Below are 19662 nucleotides of genomic sequence, written 5' to 3' on the forward strand. Positions count from 1 at the left end.
TGGTGATATGCTTTACCGTCCTGTGTCTCTTCCTTTTGCCTCTTGCTACAAGTTCTTGCCAAACACAAGTGTGTTACACTGTGGTGCCCTAGAAACTGTGTCAGCTCATGCCAGAGATTCTGTAGTTCATATATAGCACTATAGTACTTCAGTAATACTAAGCAGTGCTTGTCTGCAGATTTAATTTAAACAAAAATTACTGTGAGTTATGATTAATATTTAACTGATTTAGCATGGTAGTAAATGTGGTATTAGCTCTGCATGTAAAACTAAATATTGTAACTGATCAGAGATTTGCTCAAAAACTGAACCTGCATAAAACAAATCTTAAATTGATTTGATGGACCAACGATATTTAGTGTATGTTCTTTACAAAATTAGCAGTCAGTTGAGTCAGTGTTTGATTTAAATAACTATTTTGGCTAATCCAGGTAAGCCTTTCTATTTCAAACTGCTCCTCTGTTTTTGCAATGCAGTGACAGCTTTTCATTTACCACATTATTTCTCATTCCCAAGCTGGTACTGCTGGGCTCATGTTCAGTTGCTGAGTTATCAAGACCTGCCCTGGATCAGAACATTCAGTGCTTCCCAAAGATGAAGTTGTCTCTCTGCCTCCTACTCTTGAAATATGATATAATAGCCAATTATCTCATCTTGCCTACTTAACTTGTCAAACTGGAAAACGGAGTTCAGTTTAATTGTTTGGTGATATTCTAAAAAAAACGGTGATTCAGTTTAACTTCTAGGATTTTTCCTAATTTGATAATGAAGAAAAATTCTGACATGTTAAATTGTCTTACATCAACTTCTTTAATACTCTGCCAAAACAATTTTTTCATCCCATTTGTTATTTTTTAAATTTTTGTCAACCTACAGGTATGAATTTTTAACAGGCAGATTTCTAAGTTCAAGTTAATTCATAATTAACATGAATTAACATGAACATAAAATATTCAAACTAGATATCAAATGTGAGTATTCTATGAATTGCACTGTCTACAGTTCAAAAAATCTGTCCAGCTGTTCCTCAGTTCTGGCATCAAATGGTAACTAGCTAACAAGAGCAAATCAAGAGGAATCATGAGTATTTCAACTAATGGTAACTTGGGAAGTTGAAATAGTTTCTAAGACAACATAAAGAAACTATTTCTAATTTAGTCAAAATGCAAACCCATCTGAAAAACAAAAAGTGCCATTTTTCTCAAAATTAATAATAAATAAACCCCTTGTAATTTAAGGGGTAGGTGTTTAAAAAAACCTTCTGGAAAGTGTCAGCCTGTTAAAATACCCCTTAAACCCTGCCCCTTAGACACTATACATTGGTACTGCCTATCTGCATTTACCTGCATCCTTAGAGCTGTGTTCACGACTTTGTGCCCAAGAGTTGGAATATGTTTTGTGGGAGGCAGGTGCTGATGTGACTATGGCTGGCTTAAGGGCTGAGGGACACACAGAGAGGGGAGAACTGGTTCCTCAGGGTGTGAGATTCAGCAGGTGCTGCAGGACAGAAAGGGTTCAGTACCACCTGTGGAGAAGAATAACAAGCAGTGTCCAGCAAAGACTGGTCACTAGTGAGCCAGACTCCACTTGAAGGAATGAGTGTGTCTAGAGAACCCTCTTTTGTATTCCTGACATCTTCCTTCCTAGAACACTTCATTTTATTCATTCTGTAAAGCTAATCATTTATTCAGGAAGGGGAAAGGAGTGACAATATGGGAATCTTTAAGAGCAAAAGAACACTGCATTGCAAATATTTACCCTACAAAGCAGCTCTTCCAGTACAGTAAGGTAGGCATCTAAAATCCTTTGTCTAGATTTTTGTCCTTGTATGGAATGGAAGTCCACACCACAGAGGATACTTTGTGATACATCTCTGTCGCTGGAGTTATGTGAGAGCTTTAAAAAATACATCGTTTGCAACAGAAGTGAAAATTTCATGCTGGTGGCTGGAAATACAGCCTGATGCCTTTTGCAGAAACACCCTCGGAAGACAGCAACTTGTCTTGAGCTGTGTTGTTCCTAGGAGCAGGCTCTTTCATTCTTTGGTCATGCAGCTGTTACCAATACTAAGATGTCAGATTATGCTGAAGTCAGCAGTTTTGTGGATGAAAAACAGCTGCCTCAAACTCCACAAAGGGCTACTTTGGTATTTCCTTAATAATAATGTTCTTCAAAGAAACCTTAGACAGCACTTTCTTAAACTCTGTACACCTAAGGAGGAAAGACATGCAGCTTCAAGTGTTAGAATTGTTAAAAACTTTATACAACCCAAAATAATCACCAAAGCTGGACAACCTGCAGTGATAAAATGTCTTGTTTTATTTTTCACCTAAAAATAAGCTGCAGAACATGTAGTTGAACGTAGCTCTTGGCACACCATGTGTATCCTGTTCTGTATGCTGGGAGCTGATACATTTCAAAGTGAACATCTGCATGTAGGAAGTTCAACTGCTTTAAAATGTGGCTGGATGACTTAAGGCATTTTTTGTTTTGCAGCATGGCCCCAGTTCTTAGAATTTTCTTTTCGTAAACTGTTGCAGGACATTTCTGGTAGAGATGCCATGTACTTCCTGAGAATTGCTGGTTCAAAGAGCTTATATGATTTATTTGTACAAAAGGAGAGTGTTGGAAGAACAAGCTAATCCTTTAAAAACTGCAGCTATCTGATAGATGATATGTTCTCTGGGTTGGATAGAAAGGTTTTGTACTTCACTTAATGGTCAGAACACATTATGTGTTCATGGACTTGTATTTTAGCAGAAAACTTATTGGGGAGCAGTTTATAGTAAAGATAGCCATCTTATAAAATACTGTGATACATCTTGAAGAAGGAGAGAATGTAAGTGTTCTGAACCTCACAGTGTAACTTAAACAAACAAAGAAAAAACCCACAAACTAACTAACATTTAGCCCTCAGTTACTTTTTATAGCAAATCAGACAGTAAAGGATTGGTTAGCAGTGGAATCTCAAAGTGAGAATGTATTTGACTCAGTTTTTCTAACATGCCAGTTGACACAGTATTTCCATTTCATATTTTCTTAAACCTGAGCACGGAAACCCAGTGATTTCAGTGTTCATATTAGTAGCATGAGTTTAATGCCAAAAATGGATGTGTACATTTTGTAGTAGAAAAATTTTATCCTGGTAAATTGTATAGAAAATTCTGAATAAGTCACTTCAGTTTGAGGGTTTTTTTGCAATTGCTAATAAGAATAATTTCTCATGTTGTTTTGGTTTTTTTTTTAAGATCCACTTTTTCATTTTACTCTATCACAATAATACTTTGTCCACAGAAAGCTGATTAAAAAGAGCCTTATTTGGGTCTGAAAACCAGAGAACAGTTACATATCAACATTTAAAATTGACTTGGAGCATTTGGTGTTTAGTTACAGCTGCTCTTACCTGATTAGGATAACTCTATGTTGAAGTAATCACATGAAGAGATTTTAAATTAATAGCTGTTCATAGTAAGTAGGTTGTGTTTGTATTTTAATAAATCACGTCCCATTGTTTTACCAGAGACAATGATGCAGTCTTCAGTTATCACAAAGGTGTTTGCTTTACCTGATTCTTAGTAGTGGTTTATTACAAGCACCATAGGAGTAATCCCCTGTAAATCAATAAGGTTGTGGTTGATTTACATAGGCATGTGGTAAACAAGGATAGAATTGAGAGATGCCACAAAGAAGTTTTGCTATACTGACTGTTGAAAATTTGATCTTGTAATGCTTGGCAATATTTCTATTTGAGCATGTGAAAATTTTCACCCCTCTTCAGTTTGCTAAGTCATTTGTGTATTACTTGTGTATTTTCATTCAATTTCCATTTGTATGCAAAAGGTTCTGCCTCTGCTCTGTGTATCTGTGAATTTAAGTACAGAGGCAGCTAATTAAGAAAAGGGGTTGCTTTCCATGGTACCTCTAAGATAAGGTGTATTGGGTTTGTATGGCCAGGTTTTGGTAGCAGGGCAGCTACAGGAATGGCTTCTGTGAGAAGCTGCCTGAAGTTTCCTCCATGTCTGGCAGAGACAGTCCCAGCCAGTTCCAGAATGGACATGCCTCTGGTCAAGACTGGGCCCATCAGAAATGGTGGTAATACCTCTCTGATGATATATTTAAGGAAACTTTAAAAGTTTTGCAGAGTTTTTGTGCAGGGTGAGAATATGTGAGAGGAACAGCCCCCCAGACACCCAAGTCAGGGGAGAAGGAAGGACAGGAGGTACTCCAGGCACTAGAGCTGAGGTTCCCCTGCAGCCCCTGGTGCAGACACGGTGAGGCAGCTGTGGCCCTGCAGCCCCTGGAGGTCCCAGCGGATGCACAGATCCACCTGCAGCCCCTGAAGGAGACCCAGGCCAGAGCAGGCAGATGCCTGAGACAAAGCTGTGATCCTTTGGGAGGCCTGTGCTGGAGCAGGGTTCTGACAGGGACCTGCCCACCCACGGAGAGAGGAGCCCATGCTGGAGCAGGTTTTCTGGTAGGACTTGTGACCCTGTAGAAGATCCACACTGGAGCAGGCTGTGCCTGAAATCCTTCACCCCATGGAAGGGACCTATTTTGCAGCAGTTTGGGGAGGACTCTTTGTTGCTCATGAGATGGACCCATGTTGGAGAAGTTCATGGAGAACTGTCTCCTATGGGCGGGATCCTGTGATGGTATATGAGAAGGACTCCTCTCCCTAAGCAATAGCAGGAATGTATGATCAACTGACCATAACTCCCATTCCCTGTCTCCCTGCACTTGCTACAGGGAGGAAACAAAGCTGGGAAGGAGAAAGGGGTAGGGGGGAGGTGATTTTAAGATATAATTTTATTTTTCATCATCCTGCAATAGGATTGAGTCTGTTGCTTGTGAAGCAATAGTACAAGAAGCCATGGGCAGGCACTGAAGCCCAGGAAGTTCCACCTTTGTATGAATATGTTACTGTGGGGTTGACTGAGCACTGGAACAGATTGACCAGAGAGGTTGAGGAGTCTCTCTCACCAGAAATAATCAAGCAGCATCTGGACACAATCCTGTGGCACGTGGTCTGGGATGACCCTGCTGGTGCATGGAGATTGAATGAACTTAGACCAAATGACCCACTGTGCTATCTTTCAACCTTACCAATCCATGATTTTGTGGTTTTAGTTATTTGTTTTGTAGGGTTGCACAAAACCAAGGTTTTGTGCAAGGATTGCACATCTGTTTCTCCCAAAACTGTGCCCTGAGGCACAGGTACCTAACACCACAGGCATAGTGAATTACAGGAACAGATGCAAATGCTAAATAGCTGTAAGTACCAACTCCTACATAGGAAACAATGCAAAAAGTAGCCTTATTTTTAATGTGCTTTCACATTTGTTGATGTATTTAATTTCTTAATTTCTTTTTGCTCCAATAGAATAGAAAAGTGGACACCACAATACAGTTAGGGTTGAATTTGCAGTTGTGGAAAACCAACCAATTTTGCCACATTTTATTTTACTTTATTACCTGCAAATGTGGGTTATAAATTAAGAAAATAAATTACTGTTTAAAATGCTTTATTGCAACACTGTATATTGCATTTGCTTTTGACTTAATTATCTTTCTACTGTGTTTTTAGGAGATTCTTAGGAATGAAAATTATAGAGAAGAAATGAAGCAGAAAGTCAAGGATGTATCTGAAAAGGATAAGCTGCTTCAGGCCAAGGAGTATGAGGAAGGACTTGTTGCTGAACCAGGTCATACTCAGGTTAAAGGCCATGCATCTGCTCCTTACTATGGAAAGAAGGAGCCCTCACAAGACCCCACGAGCACTGCAAATATCTTCCAGCCAGGTACCTGGATGCCACCAGGCAGTGGTAGTAGTCAAAAAAAATAAGCAATTTAACAGACAGGTACTGTTAATAGATTAATATTTTAACAGACAACATACACATCCATTATATATAAGAGTACAATAACGTAGTATTAAAGCAGTTTCAGTTTTGCAGAACTATTCAAATAGGCTTGATTATGACAAAGTATTGTGAAGTGTTTTGGGTTTAGTGAAAAACAGGGTGTGTTACTAAGTTTGGTTTTGACAGTTGCTGTTCATCAGTTACTCTTGAATCCATACTTAAAAGACTATCTGAATTTTCCTAAAGTCTAACTTGCTTTTTTCCTTGAAAACTGATTTAGTTTTAAAACTGTTCTTGATATAACAATTGCTGTCTGTACACTTACATTTTCCCAAGCCTTGGCCAAGACATTTCTTCATAATAAATCCCTTGGCAGTGCCAGCATGCTTTCTGCTGGCAAGCAGACAGAAAAGTTGATTTCATTAACAGGAATCACTATGACACTGCATTGATTACGCACTGTACTCATCATAGAGACGTTCTTGTAACTTAAAACAGTCAACATATTTGAATGTTTGATTTGCAGACAGCAATTTATACAGGGTAAAATCAGTTTAAATACATATAACTGCTATAATAGAAGCTAGAAGTATTTGATAAAGCTGCTGGAAAATAACACCAGGCCTGGGACAAGGGACTGTCATGAATATTTAAAAAAAACATTAGTTTTTATTCCTTGTGTATCCATGGACTTCCCTAGATGATGAGATCATTTTGGCCATAGTTTAGATACATAAAATGTGCATATTATTTGCGTTTGAGAACTTCAAATAAAAATAAAGACCACACAATTTTTTTTCAAAAAGTATCAAATTTATTTACGGAGTGTATCCCTCATCAGTTTTCCTCCCTGTGTTTCAAGCTATGTAGGTATCAAAGGTCGAACACATACATATTTGACAGCACTTCATACAAAACATGGAGACTTAATCTCACATATTTATAAAATGCCCAAATGTCATATTCTAATAATGCTTGCTTTCACCAACAAAATTGAAAGGGGATCAACTTCACATTTACTTAAAAGTAATTTCAGTTAGACTCCCCACTTCTGATCCCCCTTGGTGTCAGCCAGCTCTATAGGTCTCTTCATTTGAACAATGGTATTATTTTAAAGTTTTATTTTTAAACCTGATCAAAGAGTAGCTGCTAGAATGCACAACTTTGTGCTGATGCAAAATGTAAAATCTTAATGACTGCTACAAGCTCTTTTGAACTAGACTACGTAGAGGCCACCACAGACTATTATTAAAAAATTAGGCTTTGAAAAATTAATCAAGTCTATTAAGAAGAGATTAATTGGAAATAAGGTTAAATAATTTTGATGTATTTACAACACAAACCTGACTTTTTTGACTATTATCAGCATCTTGCAACCTGTAAGGCAGCAGAGTTTCAAGGGCCATGAGAACAAAAAACCTACCTAAACTCAACTCTTAGATCAAAAGTAGCCAGGAGGTTACTGTCACCAGAACTACTGTCACCAGCTTATGCAACATCTTTGCACAGCCATCTGCTATAGAACAACACTAGGCCACCTGGGTCTTTGGTCTCACCCAACTTATGGCTATTCTTTGAGGCATAAAGAATTTATGAAGGCAAAAACAAATTAGTTACAGGTGGAGCATTCAGGTGATTGTTAGGGAAGATCAAACAACACTACTGTATTTTATAGAACATGAGTGCCTTAAGAGAAATTAGGCTAATAAGAACAAGCAATCAGTTTCCTAGAACTTGGGCTGAAATTAAAGTCTGCTGATGGCTTGTAGTTCAGGAAAAAGGAAAAGCTAAGGCAGGTTATTTCTGCAGACAAGCAGCACCATCAAAGACACTGCAGCAGCCACTATGGACACACAGCCATATGCAGTGACCTTACACGAAATCAGTCATGTCTGCTATCTAATGCTACAGCTAGCTTGCCTCTACAGCCTTGCTCAAGGTATGCCAAAAATTGCATTTCTGTAATCCAGTTTATTATTCACAGTTTCCCCTAAACTTGATAATTTTAAGACACTTGTTAAGTCATAGCTTAGCTAAGAGAAAAAAAATCTACCTTCAAAGCCATCCAAGAGGTGATTTTTTTTTTAATTTAACATGCAAATTTAGAAAAGCAACTTGCACTAGAATACAAGTAGTAAATTTAATTACTCTAACAAGTGTCACTTGGGCAAATTTTAACACAAATCAGAAAAAAATTACACTGGAAGTATTAAATTTCATACTTCAAGAAATAAGAGGATCAAGTATCAAAGGACAGTTGTAACACAAAATGTACAAGTATTTAATTTTAAAAGTGGATTCTTTGCACAAGGAAGGCCATTTTTGCCATTTTTGCCTATTTAATCCTTCTTTGTTCGTTTGGCCTTTGCAATGTTCTCCTGGCGTTTCTGTTTCTTCTTCAGCTCTCGTTCCCGGGCCTCAATCATTTTTGCAAGCTTCCATGACAGCGCCGCACTAATTACAAACAGCGGCGTGAGAGCCAAGATCACGGTCGTGAGAAAGCCGTAGGGGTCCTTGGCAGCCCACTCCACGATGTACTCGGCCCAAGCCTTAATATCGAACATCTTTTCTGTTTTGCTATTGAGAAAGCCCTGTAGAATATTTAAAAAAAAATTCTGAGTACTCAGCAAAATAAAAGCACACATACAAAAGAACAAAACACACGAAGTTCCACCTTCACATGGGGAAGAACTTTACATTGAGGGTGGATGATCACTGGAATACCCAGGGAAGTCATGGAGTCTCCCTCTGGAGATACTTAAAGCTCACATCACAGGTTTCTGTGTCACCTGCTCTAGGTGCCTTCGTAGGGGTTGGACTGAATGATCCCCTTCCAGAGGTCCCTTCCAACCCTACCTATTCTGTGATAGCAAGTACCATTTCAATATAAGTTGTCCTTGGTCAGTATTAAAGGGCAAGATGATTTTTGCTAAAGTTAAAAGCAGTGTATAGTACGTGAAAGTGTAATACAAAGCATTGCCCCTACGTTAAAGTTCAGCGTTTATACAATAATTAGCATTGAATTCAACAGAGCTGCAAATGCTACCAAGAACATATTGCTAAATGGAAAAAGAGTGCGGTTTGTGGTTCCCTGGAAGTGAAGGAAAGCCAGCCCGGTTTATCTCCAGGGAGGCGAGGGAGCCCTGGGATGCTCTGGGTACTGAACTGGCGGCAGTGGGGCAGCCGAAACCCCCGCGGCGGTGCCGGCCCCGGCGCGCCTCCCTCCGAGCCCCGGCCGCAGCCGGCACCGCCTCACCTGCGGCCCCGGGCACCCTCCGGGCCTGCCGAGCGGCGGAAGGGCGAGCCGAGCTCCCTGCGGAGAGAACACACGGGGCCGTGAGGAGACGGTGATGTCGCCCCGCCGCCGCGCCCCCCCCCCGAGCCGCGCTCCCGGGGCCGCCCCCCGCCCGACGCTGCTCCGCGGTACCGCGGCCCTGGAGGGCTCCGGGATTCCGAGCGGAAACAGGAAGAAGGCCTCTGCCCCGCCCAGCCCGGCCGGGCGGCAGCGGCGAGCAGAGCCCGCCCGCCGCGGGGCTGGAGCGGCCCCGCCCGCAGCTGCCCGCCGGGAACCACGCGGTGCCGAACGGGAGGGCGCCTCAGTCCTGCTAGAAAAAGCTGTAAGCCGGGAAGAAGGAGTTTCCGAGGTACCCGGATGGGTCGTTCTGGAATAGCCTCTGGAAGCTAGAATGCGGCTCGCACCAGAGCTGGGAGCCCGTGGTGTCTCCGTGCGCTCGCCCGTGTTGGGGCCGCCCGGCGCGAGGAACGATCGGGAGCAGACAGAGGATACCTTCTTGCCAGTACCTCGGCAAGATGCCACCTGTGTGTCCTGGTCCTTTTGGGCCTGCTGACTCGCTCGGGTGGGCGCAGCGTAGTTCTCGGGGCCGCATGGCCTTGCAGGAGCAGCTGGCTATTGCACTGCTCCCTGCTGGACTGACCTCAGCAAAAATACTCAGCCTGTATTCTGAGCCTTTCATATGCTCATACTGAAAAATAATTTTAAAAAATCATGTTTTGCCTTTATATGTTGCACCAAGCCTTCTCCCCTTGTACAGATACGCACATGTGAATAACAGCTTCGTTATGTTTTCAATGCGAGGAAAAGTGTAGATTATGATATTAGGTTAATACACGAGAACATCTTGCAAAATCTCAAATTGTATCGAGCAACTCAGGATCAGTTCTCTGCACTATACCAGCAAATGCCACCACAGCAATCTGCTTTCATGTATCTTTTCTTTATGTGAATATTTATATTATTTCAAGGGCAGAAAACAGGCAAATAAAAGTGTGTTTTGCTAAAGAGTTATTGACAAGACACCTTACTAATAATCTAGATTGCTTCAGTTTCAGTATGTCAAATGCAGTTTCTCACCATGCGGAAAATTGCATTATTTGGGTGTTTTTATTAAAAAACCTGTCTGTTGTGTTCAGTCTCTTGTAGTATCTTTTGAGGACAGGACAGGACAGGACAGGACAGGATAGGATAGGATAGGATAGGATAGGATAGGATAGTTCCTTTGAAAGGTGCCTACAACTATTAGCTGGTACAACTGCCTGGCAGCTTCAGGGCTGAACAAAAGCAGCCGCATGTTGTTACAAATTGCACCCTGAGGAGCACTGCTGGTGGCTGGTGACCACCCAGATACAGCCCCAGTGACTGACTGCACCCTCGTGAGCTCTGTGCTTCAGCCAGCACACCATGTGAAAAAAATTTTTTTTTTTTTTTGCAGTATCCAAATAACAATTTAGTGCATCACAACAACCATGAACCCACTGCTGGACAACATGTTCAGAAGGATGCTGTGAGGGGCAGCATCAGAAGGTTTAATCCAAAGTCAAGAATTCTTAATCCTTCCTAAATCCAGGAAAACTGCATCCATATCCTTTATTTCAACCACTAGAGAGGTAACTTTGTCAAACAGGACTTCTGTGAAACTTCATTGACTCTGCCTGATGTTTGCATTATTCTTCAAGTGCCTTTCAACTGCAGCCAGTGTGGTGATCTCCATACTGTTTCCAGGTACTGAGATTATTGTACCAATAGGTCTTCCTGGATCTTCCCTCATGCCCTTTTGGTAAATTGACATAACGTTGGCTAGCTTCCAGTCCAGGACCCCCAAAGACTCCAAGATCTTTGGTATCTGTACATGTATCTCTGTACTTGTGTTACTCAGCCATTTATGTGAGCATTAAAACTAAGAGAATTTATGGGTCCCTGTTTGGTCTGTAGTTTGTAAATCTTTGCAGAATATAACAATATCAATTTATTAGATCTTAGGTACTGTTCTTAGGGACTGTTTCTGAGATGTTGTATCTAATAGTATCATGATAAAAAGGTTCTGCATGTTGTATAGCTAAGTTAAAAGTAAGTGGATATTACGTAAGTATATCCTATTTCTGGTAAAATTGCGTATTCGGCTAGAGGGGACACAGTTACATTTCTGATGTCTGAATGTCAAATTCAGATACATCTTCCAAAATAAGCACTGACTTAGTCAGCAGCTATATATAACCACTACAAAATTAATTTCTCGTTCCAGTCTTTCACATAGATCTGTCTGCCTTTCAATGTTTTCTCTGCCTTATTGCTTTAAAAAGGAAGAGTACCTGATTTATTGTGGCAGGGAAGAAAAAAAAGGCAGGCATTCTGAATTCACTTTTCCTAGAAAACATCTTACGTAATTCTTCTGTCCTTCTCTCCTCCTAACAGTTCGTGAAGCTATTCACTGGTTATATTGGCAAAGTATTAGAAGTCTTATACATAATAATTTTGCTCATTTTAAGATCTGTGAAAACTAGCCCAGCCTACCACCTTGACTGAAAGCCGCAGTGCATCTTTAATAGGAATGAGGAGGTTATGGGAATACTACCAGATGGGGAGGCTTCATTTGTGGCTTTCACTTTACCAAATTCAGAATAATTCAACCATGAGGCCCTGGTAGATCAGGATACTTGTTTTGGTTTCCTGAATTCATCAGCTGTGGTACCTTAGGTAGTCAAAGAGAGAACAGAAATTTCAGAATTAACTACAACTTGCACAAACCTTCACAACCTTAGTACACCATTAGAGAACTTTAAAAGACCACATTAAGCATGTTTTATGTTAACCATAGTTTTGTCACTGAATTGCTACTTTGCAAACCTGCACTTTCTTTTACATCTAATCTAGGATTCCTTCACATGGCCCTGTTCTGTTATTTATAGTTATTTATGTGCCTGTGTGTATTTTAAGACAGTCATTAATTTTGTATCACTCAAGGAAGGATACACTGATCAAAGATCACAATGAGGGAGTGGGCAGGGAAATGGAAACAGCACTCCAAAAACCCAGAAATAATAAAATAAGATACAATGCTGAGAATGCAGTACAGGCATGGAAAACGGGAGAGTTACTTGCATGAAAGCAAAGCCTTTCTCACACCAGCAATGCAGCACTGCAAAATACTTTTTCACACCAGCACTGAAGGGTCTGTGAAGTGTTTGATTGTGTGTGGTGAAGACAAGCTTTGAGTAAATGTATTCATTTCACTCAGATGTGCTGACATGTATCAGTAGTCTGGAATCTTTCTGCATAAGGAAGCTGCTAAATATTTCCCTCAATGTAATCTCTAGCTACCCTTCTCTCATTTGTACTCTTACATTTGTACAGTCTGAGGATAAACTAGTTCCCTGAAGCTAGGTTTTTTTCCTACATACAGCATGAATTCTCCAGTAATCCTTATGTGTACTTACTAGTGTGCTGAGCATGGCATAGTCCACTTGCTGAATATCTCTGTTTCTAGAAGAGCTAATTGGAATTCTTGTGCCATAGCATGATGGTGGGGTTTTTTAGGAGTTTTGTAAAGTAAAAAGACAGTTTATTTTTTTTCTCTAGTCTGTTGAATAGCTAAGCTGTGAAGGCTTTATTGGCAGTTTTTTGACCATGTATGATATATTCACAGTATGTGCCAGCCAATAAAAATTATGTTTTTCACTACTGTACTTAAGCCAACAAAAATCCTTTGCAGCACTGGGGATTAAGGATTCTTTTTCTGCTACAAATCTTTAAGAATGTTGGTGTTTCACATTGAAGTGGATTTGCAGTCTATCTTTATTCTGTAAATTGCATGATCAACGCCAAGTATTTGTAATTGGCTATCATTCTCAACAGTTAGGTCTAAATATCCAAGATGAAAGTGGTGAAAATCATGATTAATACTACTGCTGTACTAAATTAACTTCAAACAACCCTTACAAATTGTCTACTCCTATATATATTCAAGGACAGGACATGTTGGGACAGTAGATGACCCAAAGATTAATATGCTGCATGCTTTTGTATCTTAAGAAGGTAACATACTGTGTACTTACTATGTACATATTGTGTCTAATAGTTGATTGAAGAATGATCAAATGCTTCTGTGCTCTAGGTGGGCTCATTTATGTAGTAGCATTGTTTTTACTACTTTTGTAATGAATAATGTAACTGAAGAACTAAAGTGTATCATGCCTTACTCTAGCCTTCATTTGTTCCTATTGTAGGTGTTATTGTAGTTTAAAAAGGAAAAAGAGTTATCCAAATTCTTTTGGATAGAAAGAAAGTAGAAAAAATAGAAGCCATTCAAATGGTACAGATCTTTTACTCTCCTGGATCATTACTGTATTCTGTACGGTCATGACTGATGCAGGTATTAACTGACTTCTAGAGTTGTGGATTATATTAAAGGGAAGGAGAGGGGAAAAAATCATTATCAATACAGCTTTATAAATTGTCAGATCTTTTCCCAGAGGTAGTTTAGTCTAGCAGGTCAGACAAGAAATGGGAATCACAGGAAAATATAGCAGCTGTGACAATAGGCCTTGGCTAATACCAGAAAATTTTAGCCATCTCCACAAAAGCCTCATCTCCATTTCAACAAAGTTAAAAAGCACTGGAGAAAGATTGGTAGATCTAAACAGTAATTCAGGTCCTTCACATTCTCTGAAGCTGCCTGCTTATGCTCACAGACAATGGAAGGCCCTAAGGACTGGGGATTAAACACCTCAGTGAAATGCCAAATTAAAGTGCAAGAAACAGAAACCAAACAGCGTTATCTTCCAGTGAATCAACTCCATGTATAGTAGGTGCTAATATTTATTCACCTTCTTAAAATAATTTGAGGGTTTTGAATAAAAGAAGCACGGTTAGCATAACTATTAGTTCAACTTCTAGGATTCAGGTTTTCCTTGATTTTGTACAAGCGTGAGTTTAATAAGCAACTTATGTCTGTTACAAAGCTATGTGCAAGTAAGGTTTTTAAATACAACTTTTCAAGTTCAGGGAGTAGGGTTTCATTTCTAAAATTTCTTGTATTTATGTTTTTACCCTATTCCTGTTTACAGATGTTGGTATTTCTAGTGTGCAGAGAGACATCTCAAAACTGTACAACTGAGTTAAGTTTTGTGGCTTCTTCAGCAGTCAAGACAAAATTGAGCAGAAGAATTGACATTTAAGTCTTAAGTGACGTCCTGTTTTAACTTGACTGACGTACACTCTAAGATAAAACACCTAGAGTGTACATAAGACCTTTGTATGTTCTGAGAACTAGAGAATGAGGTTCTGAGAACTAGAGAACAAGAAGCCACACTTCTGTGTAACCAACACAGTTATTGTTTTCATAGTTTCTTTCCAAGAGCAGTAAGAAGTAACAATATTGATTCATTGAGTGTTACAGCTGCTTTCTGCAGGTCACACTGTCCCTAACTAGAGCTGAAAAAATATCCCAGGGTAGTGTCTGCAACAACCTCTTTTCTTGAATCATCACGATCTGCGTATTTCATAAGAATGAGTTCCTGATACTTCAGTAATAGTAATAATTGTACTGCTTATGGTTTCAGTGGTGAGCTTGAGCCTTCAGCAGCTAAATCATAGAGAAATATTGTCTTTTCTAAATTCAACTTTAAATAATGCATTTTCCTCAACAAAATTCCTTTTCACACCTCCAGTGGTTTTGATTTCCTTTTTTCAGGGCATGAGGTATTCCAGTGTAAAAGTGAAGTTGGACACTCATAATAGGACATACTTTAATGAGTCAGGACTTCTGTAATACTAAGGCACCCTAATTCTAATTCCTTATTCCTTTTTGGGCAACTAGACCTTATGGTACATTTTTTCCTGTATGTTTTATAGGTATCATTTTCTCATCTTCCATCTGAACATGGCAGAATCTTTTTTTTTTGCTTATGTGTGTTTATTAAGTTTGAACTTTTTATAAAGTATTGTGATCTCTCTGTTGCTGAAAGACACTGTATAAATCTTCAGTATTGATAATGAGGGCCCATTTCAAAATTAAGTTAAATTAAGCTCACCAGTGGTGAGCTTGAGCCTTCAGCAGCTAAATCATAGAGAAATACGGATTATTTCCAGTTCGAAGGAAGCTTGCAGGATCATGAAGCCCAGCTCTCTGCTGACTAAAAGTATCATCCATGTGCTCCCTGAACTCTGGTAGGCTTTTTGTCATGATTTTTTCCCTGCACAGTCTGTTCAAGTGACTGGTCACCCTCTCAGTGAAAAACCATTTCCTAGTGTCCCATCTGAACTTTTCTTTAATGCAGCTTGGTTCCAATTCCTTGTGTCCTATCGCTGGGACCAGAGAGAGGAGGTCAGGACTACCTCCTCCCCTGCTCTCCTAGAGGAAGTTGTAATCTGCCAGGAGCTCACACCTCACCTTTGTCTTCTCCAAGCCAAAGAAGCCAAGTGAACTTTAGTGGTGCTCCAAAGTTTTATCCTCAGGATCCTTCACCATCCTGGCCACTGTTCTCTGGACATACTCTAATGGTTTGGTGTTCTTCATATACTAAGCTGTGCAAAACTTTGAAGAGTACTTGACCATGGTTCCTGGAGAAGAGATGCATTTGGGGCCCTAATAAATCTCAATATTCCAAGATGCAACAGAGATCTATTTAATTACAGTTACCTTCCTTTGATGTCTAGAGAAAAAAATTAAGATCCACAGCTGTGGTTTTGGCCATGGTAAGATGAACTGTTCTGCCCGTAGCCAGAATCAAACAGCCAGAATCAAACAGCCAGAATCAAACAGACTAGGTGGCTACAGGGGACTTAATCTTTTACATGGTTCGTGAATATTCTGTTAAATTTAAGCTAGTGCTCCTAGTGGCAACAATGCCTGTTGATGGTGGCATCTAAAGAAATTTTTTGTCTCCTATACATAGTTTTTATTTCCAGTTAAAAACCATAATTTTATCACTACTGCTTTTGAAACAGTCTTATTCAATATTATGGTACCTTGTGTAATGATCCTCCAGATCAGGAGACAGGACTCTTTTGTGAGTCTGATTCACTTTATTTCCCAACAATTATATCTTTCATCTACCTTGAATCATGAGGTAGGTGTTCATGCTCTGTCACACCTCTCCAAGTTGTTTGTTCTGTTATTTTACACATTATATAATATTTGCTGGAGAAAGCCAAGGGCTATGACATCCTTTTTGTGTGAAGTGTTGCATAATGTGTTTGAGGGCTATGATTTAGCCCAGCCTTTTATGTCATGTGGATACTGAATTACCTGCTCTCACATTTCAAGACTCCCTCAGCCTAATATGACACAATGTCCTTAATTCTGAGACTTGCCAGTAAACTGTGATTAACAAAGAAACACCTGCATGACTAGGACTATTTTTGCATTCCAAGTTTTGTTTTTATGCTTTTCCCTCCAATTTGCTTCTGAAAGGGAAGACTTTTCTTCCCTACTGCCATCAGGCATGTATTATAGGAGGCAATGTGTTTTCTCCAAGGAGAGCTTTCGCTTCATCAAAAATATCAAGGAAATATTCCAAAAACCCAAAGTCACAATTTTTCCTGCTCTGATTTAAAAGTGTTTTTCACATTAGTCACAGTCCTTTTCAAGGCATGGAGAGGCATGGCCCCTCATTTTCATTCTTAAAATATTTTTAACCAATCAAGAATATTTATACTTAGTCCTGAAGTTTTAACATCTCCGTGCTTCTTGTGTTTGTTTAATTGCTAAAACATTTCTATAGGAATTTTTTCTCTCTCTGTTTTGGAACAGAGAATAGAAAGATATGTGAATTCTGGTGGTTCCCACAAACTGCTCCCAGCAGACCTCAGACTCCTTGGTCACATGAAGGATATTCATGACTCCTAGTCCCATTCTGCCTTGCCCATGTTGGTGTTGTATCTCCTCTTGACTTGACTGGAATCAGAGTCAAACTCACAAAAATGACACTGAGGAGCATGATGCAAAATACAAGCTCATAAAATTATTTTTTCCATCAGTCTAGTAGGCAGGTATTGAATTGTTGGGCTTTTTTGTTTGGACTTTTTTTTTTGTTTGGACTTTTTTTTTGTTTTGAGCTCTTTTGTTTGGGCTTTTTTTTTTTTTTTTTTTTTTTTTGTTGAGCTGCATCTTCATTTTACACTGCTGGAGAACCTGCAGAAAAAAAGAAGTTGAAGGCAGAGGAGAGGGCTGTGTGAATTGCTTAGAGATGATTGCTGAATTTCATGTTGGGCAAGTGCTTTACAAAATGCCTTTGCCTCAGGAAGACAAAAAATTAAAACAGACACGCATAATCAAAACAGTTAAAACATGTAGGACGACTTCTTCCTTGCACAGTGCTTTCCTCAAAAAGTACAAAATAGTTGTGTCCCAATCCTCTGTATCAGGGATTCAGGTAAGATCCCTTAATGCTGGCAGTGGCTGACCGGTGAGGAGATATTTTCAGATAATATTTTCTGTAACATTCTGGTAGTGCCAGAGAAGTACAAAACAGCTTGGAACTGAGAACTGGATACCACAGCGGTGGGTTTGTCGATTCCTTCATAGGAAATGCCTATATTAATAGTCCCATAAATCATAGGTGGAAAAAAATTGTGTAAGTTAAATATCACCACTTTGCTGCCATGTGGCAGAATTTGGGGTTTAAGAAGTTACTTGATATTGGCCCTTTGGAGAGAAATCAGCAATCCTTCCTAAGAGGTGCCTATAAGTCACACACAATCCTGTTTTTTTTTCAGAAATCTTCAGTCCTGATTCCAATATGTTCACTGGAAATAACTTTTAAAAGATTATGACTTTCAATCAGCTATAGGCTGTGCAAAAGACTATTGAAAAAAAATCTGTTGGAAACAAAAAATATATTGAAAGCAACACAGTAAATGCAAATACAACAAGGTAATGATTTCATGAAATGGTATAAGTTTAGTGTTCACTTGACACAAATTTTTTATTATCTGTCCTTTTGTTTTTTGAAAAGTTGGCCAGTTCAGTACTGTGGTCAGTAAGTATGGAAAAGCACATGAGGTTTTGACATTTACCTTCTGCATTAGAGTGCATCATTCACCATCTCTGAGATGTTTTCTTGTAGGCAGGTTGCACTTTGAGTTCTCATATAATTGGTGTTCTATACAGAAACTTCTTTGACTGCATCTTAGTCAGTTCTCCCATGGCCCCACTTCTTTTCTAGCTGGGGATGTCTATAGTGAGAATGCTATACAATGGTATGTGCTGGTGTGTTATTAAAGCTCTAATTTTTGTAACATTCAAGGTAGGAAATATCAAACTTATTTTCAGAAATATCTCTTCTGTCATTTTTCACTTTTACACCTTAATAGGCTGTAGAATTGCATAATCCCAAAACTTCAGATACCAAGATGTAGCATACCACAGACAAAACTGAACGCACTGTTGTCTGTAATATGCCAGGCAAATATATAACTATATGCATATATGCATATATGTTCATATATAATATACACATATATATATAAACTTGTACATAAACAGAGTAGTGTTCTATCATACTGTATTTGGGGATGTGTATTGTATGATCATGCAATATAAAAAAAACCAGTTAATACTAATGTCCGCCACTGCTATTTTAAAGACACTTGGAATTATCCTATGAGAAAACCTAAGGGAATTCATTTAATGTCTATGCAGAAAGTGGTAAAATAAGGGGAAATTTAATTCTATAAGCACAATTCTCAGTTAGACTAAAGCTTATTTAAGAGGAACTTAGTCCTATCTGCATTTTTATCTTCTTTAATGCCCGGGTGTTTTGTTTGCATTATGGAAAGTTGCCAAAATATGGATACATCTCTCTTTGTAGCTATCATTATGGCACTTACATTAAAGGTTTTTATTGTTTTGATTTTGGTTTGGAGGACAAAACTGTGTATAATTGTTTATTACTTGTTTCGTTAACATTTAGAATATAAATATAATGCACTAACTTACCTCACGGGCTGCTGAAACTAGATACAGCTCAGACCATTTCAGCTTCCAGACCACTTCAGTATTACTTTAGCATTATTATCTGTATCTTTCTCAGTTATGATTTGTGATATTTAAGAATGTTATTCTAATTGACCACAATTCCCTCAAACATTGCATGTAAATTTTTCTCATTTAAAAAAAAGGACGTCATAGTGGGCTGCTTTCTTCTTAGAGTCTACATTAATTTTTATTTATTGATTTCTGTTTGATTTCTGCAGCACCAGTTTGATTTTGTAGTGTATAAGGATATACTAGTGTCTCTCTAAATCACTCATGCACCTTTAAGTTACACAGTTTAGTGCTCGTAGTGCTGATAGTTCAGAGAAGCTGCCAGAAACCATCCAGAGCAGCAGCATGCCTCGAGCTATATCTTGCATATTTGTGTATTATTAAGCAAGTGCATTTATTTGCTATATTTGGTTCAATTATACGGCATGGTATCTTCATGCTATCTTCATTATGGAACAAGTAAAAGACGTACAGTGCCCCACAGTTCTAAGCACCTGTCAGCATCTAGCCTGGTAAAA

At 39.1% G+C, this 19662-nt stretch overlaps 2 protein-coding genes across 3 annotated transcripts in view; one reads left to right on the forward strand and one right to left on the reverse strand.

Annotated features, from left to right (window-relative positions):
* Positions 1-14745, forward strand: part of NDUFAF2 (NADH:ubiquinone oxidoreductase complex assembly factor 2) — a 64195-nt gene extending 49450 nt beyond the window's left edge. Inside the window, exons 4-5 of one of the 2 annotated variants that reach the window (XM_038125861.1) lie at positions 5585-5798; positions 10592-14745. In XM_038125861.1, coding sequence (XP_037981789.1) covers positions 5585-5798; positions 10592-10602 — 225 coding nt within the window. In that variant the 3' untranslated portion in view covers positions 10603-14745. Of the gene's footprint in view, positions 1-5584; positions 6667-10591 lie in introns of those variants that run through there. The other variant, XM_038125860.1, reaches the window with a different exon arrangement.
* Positions 6653-9656, reverse strand: SMIM15 (small integral membrane protein 15). The gene is made up of 3 exons (XM_038125863.1): positions 9289-9656; positions 9118-9174; positions 6653-8452 (listed from the first exon to the last, which is right to left on the reverse strand). Exon 3 carries the CDS (start codon positions 8423-8425, stop codon positions 8201-8203), a length of 225 nt encoding a protein of 74 aa, XP_037981791.1. The 5' UTR covers positions 8426-8452; positions 9118-9174; positions 9289-9656; the 3' UTR covers positions 6653-8200.
* Positions 14746-19662: the final 4917 nt, after the last annotated feature.

This window comes from Motacilla alba, chromosome Z (genome assembly GCF_015832195.1).
Source record: "Motacilla alba alba isolate MOTALB_02 chromosome Z, Motacilla_alba_V1.0_pri, whole genome shotgun sequence".
NCBI classification, from domain to species: Eukaryota; Metazoa; Chordata; class Aves; order Passeriformes; family Motacillidae; genus Motacilla; species Motacilla alba.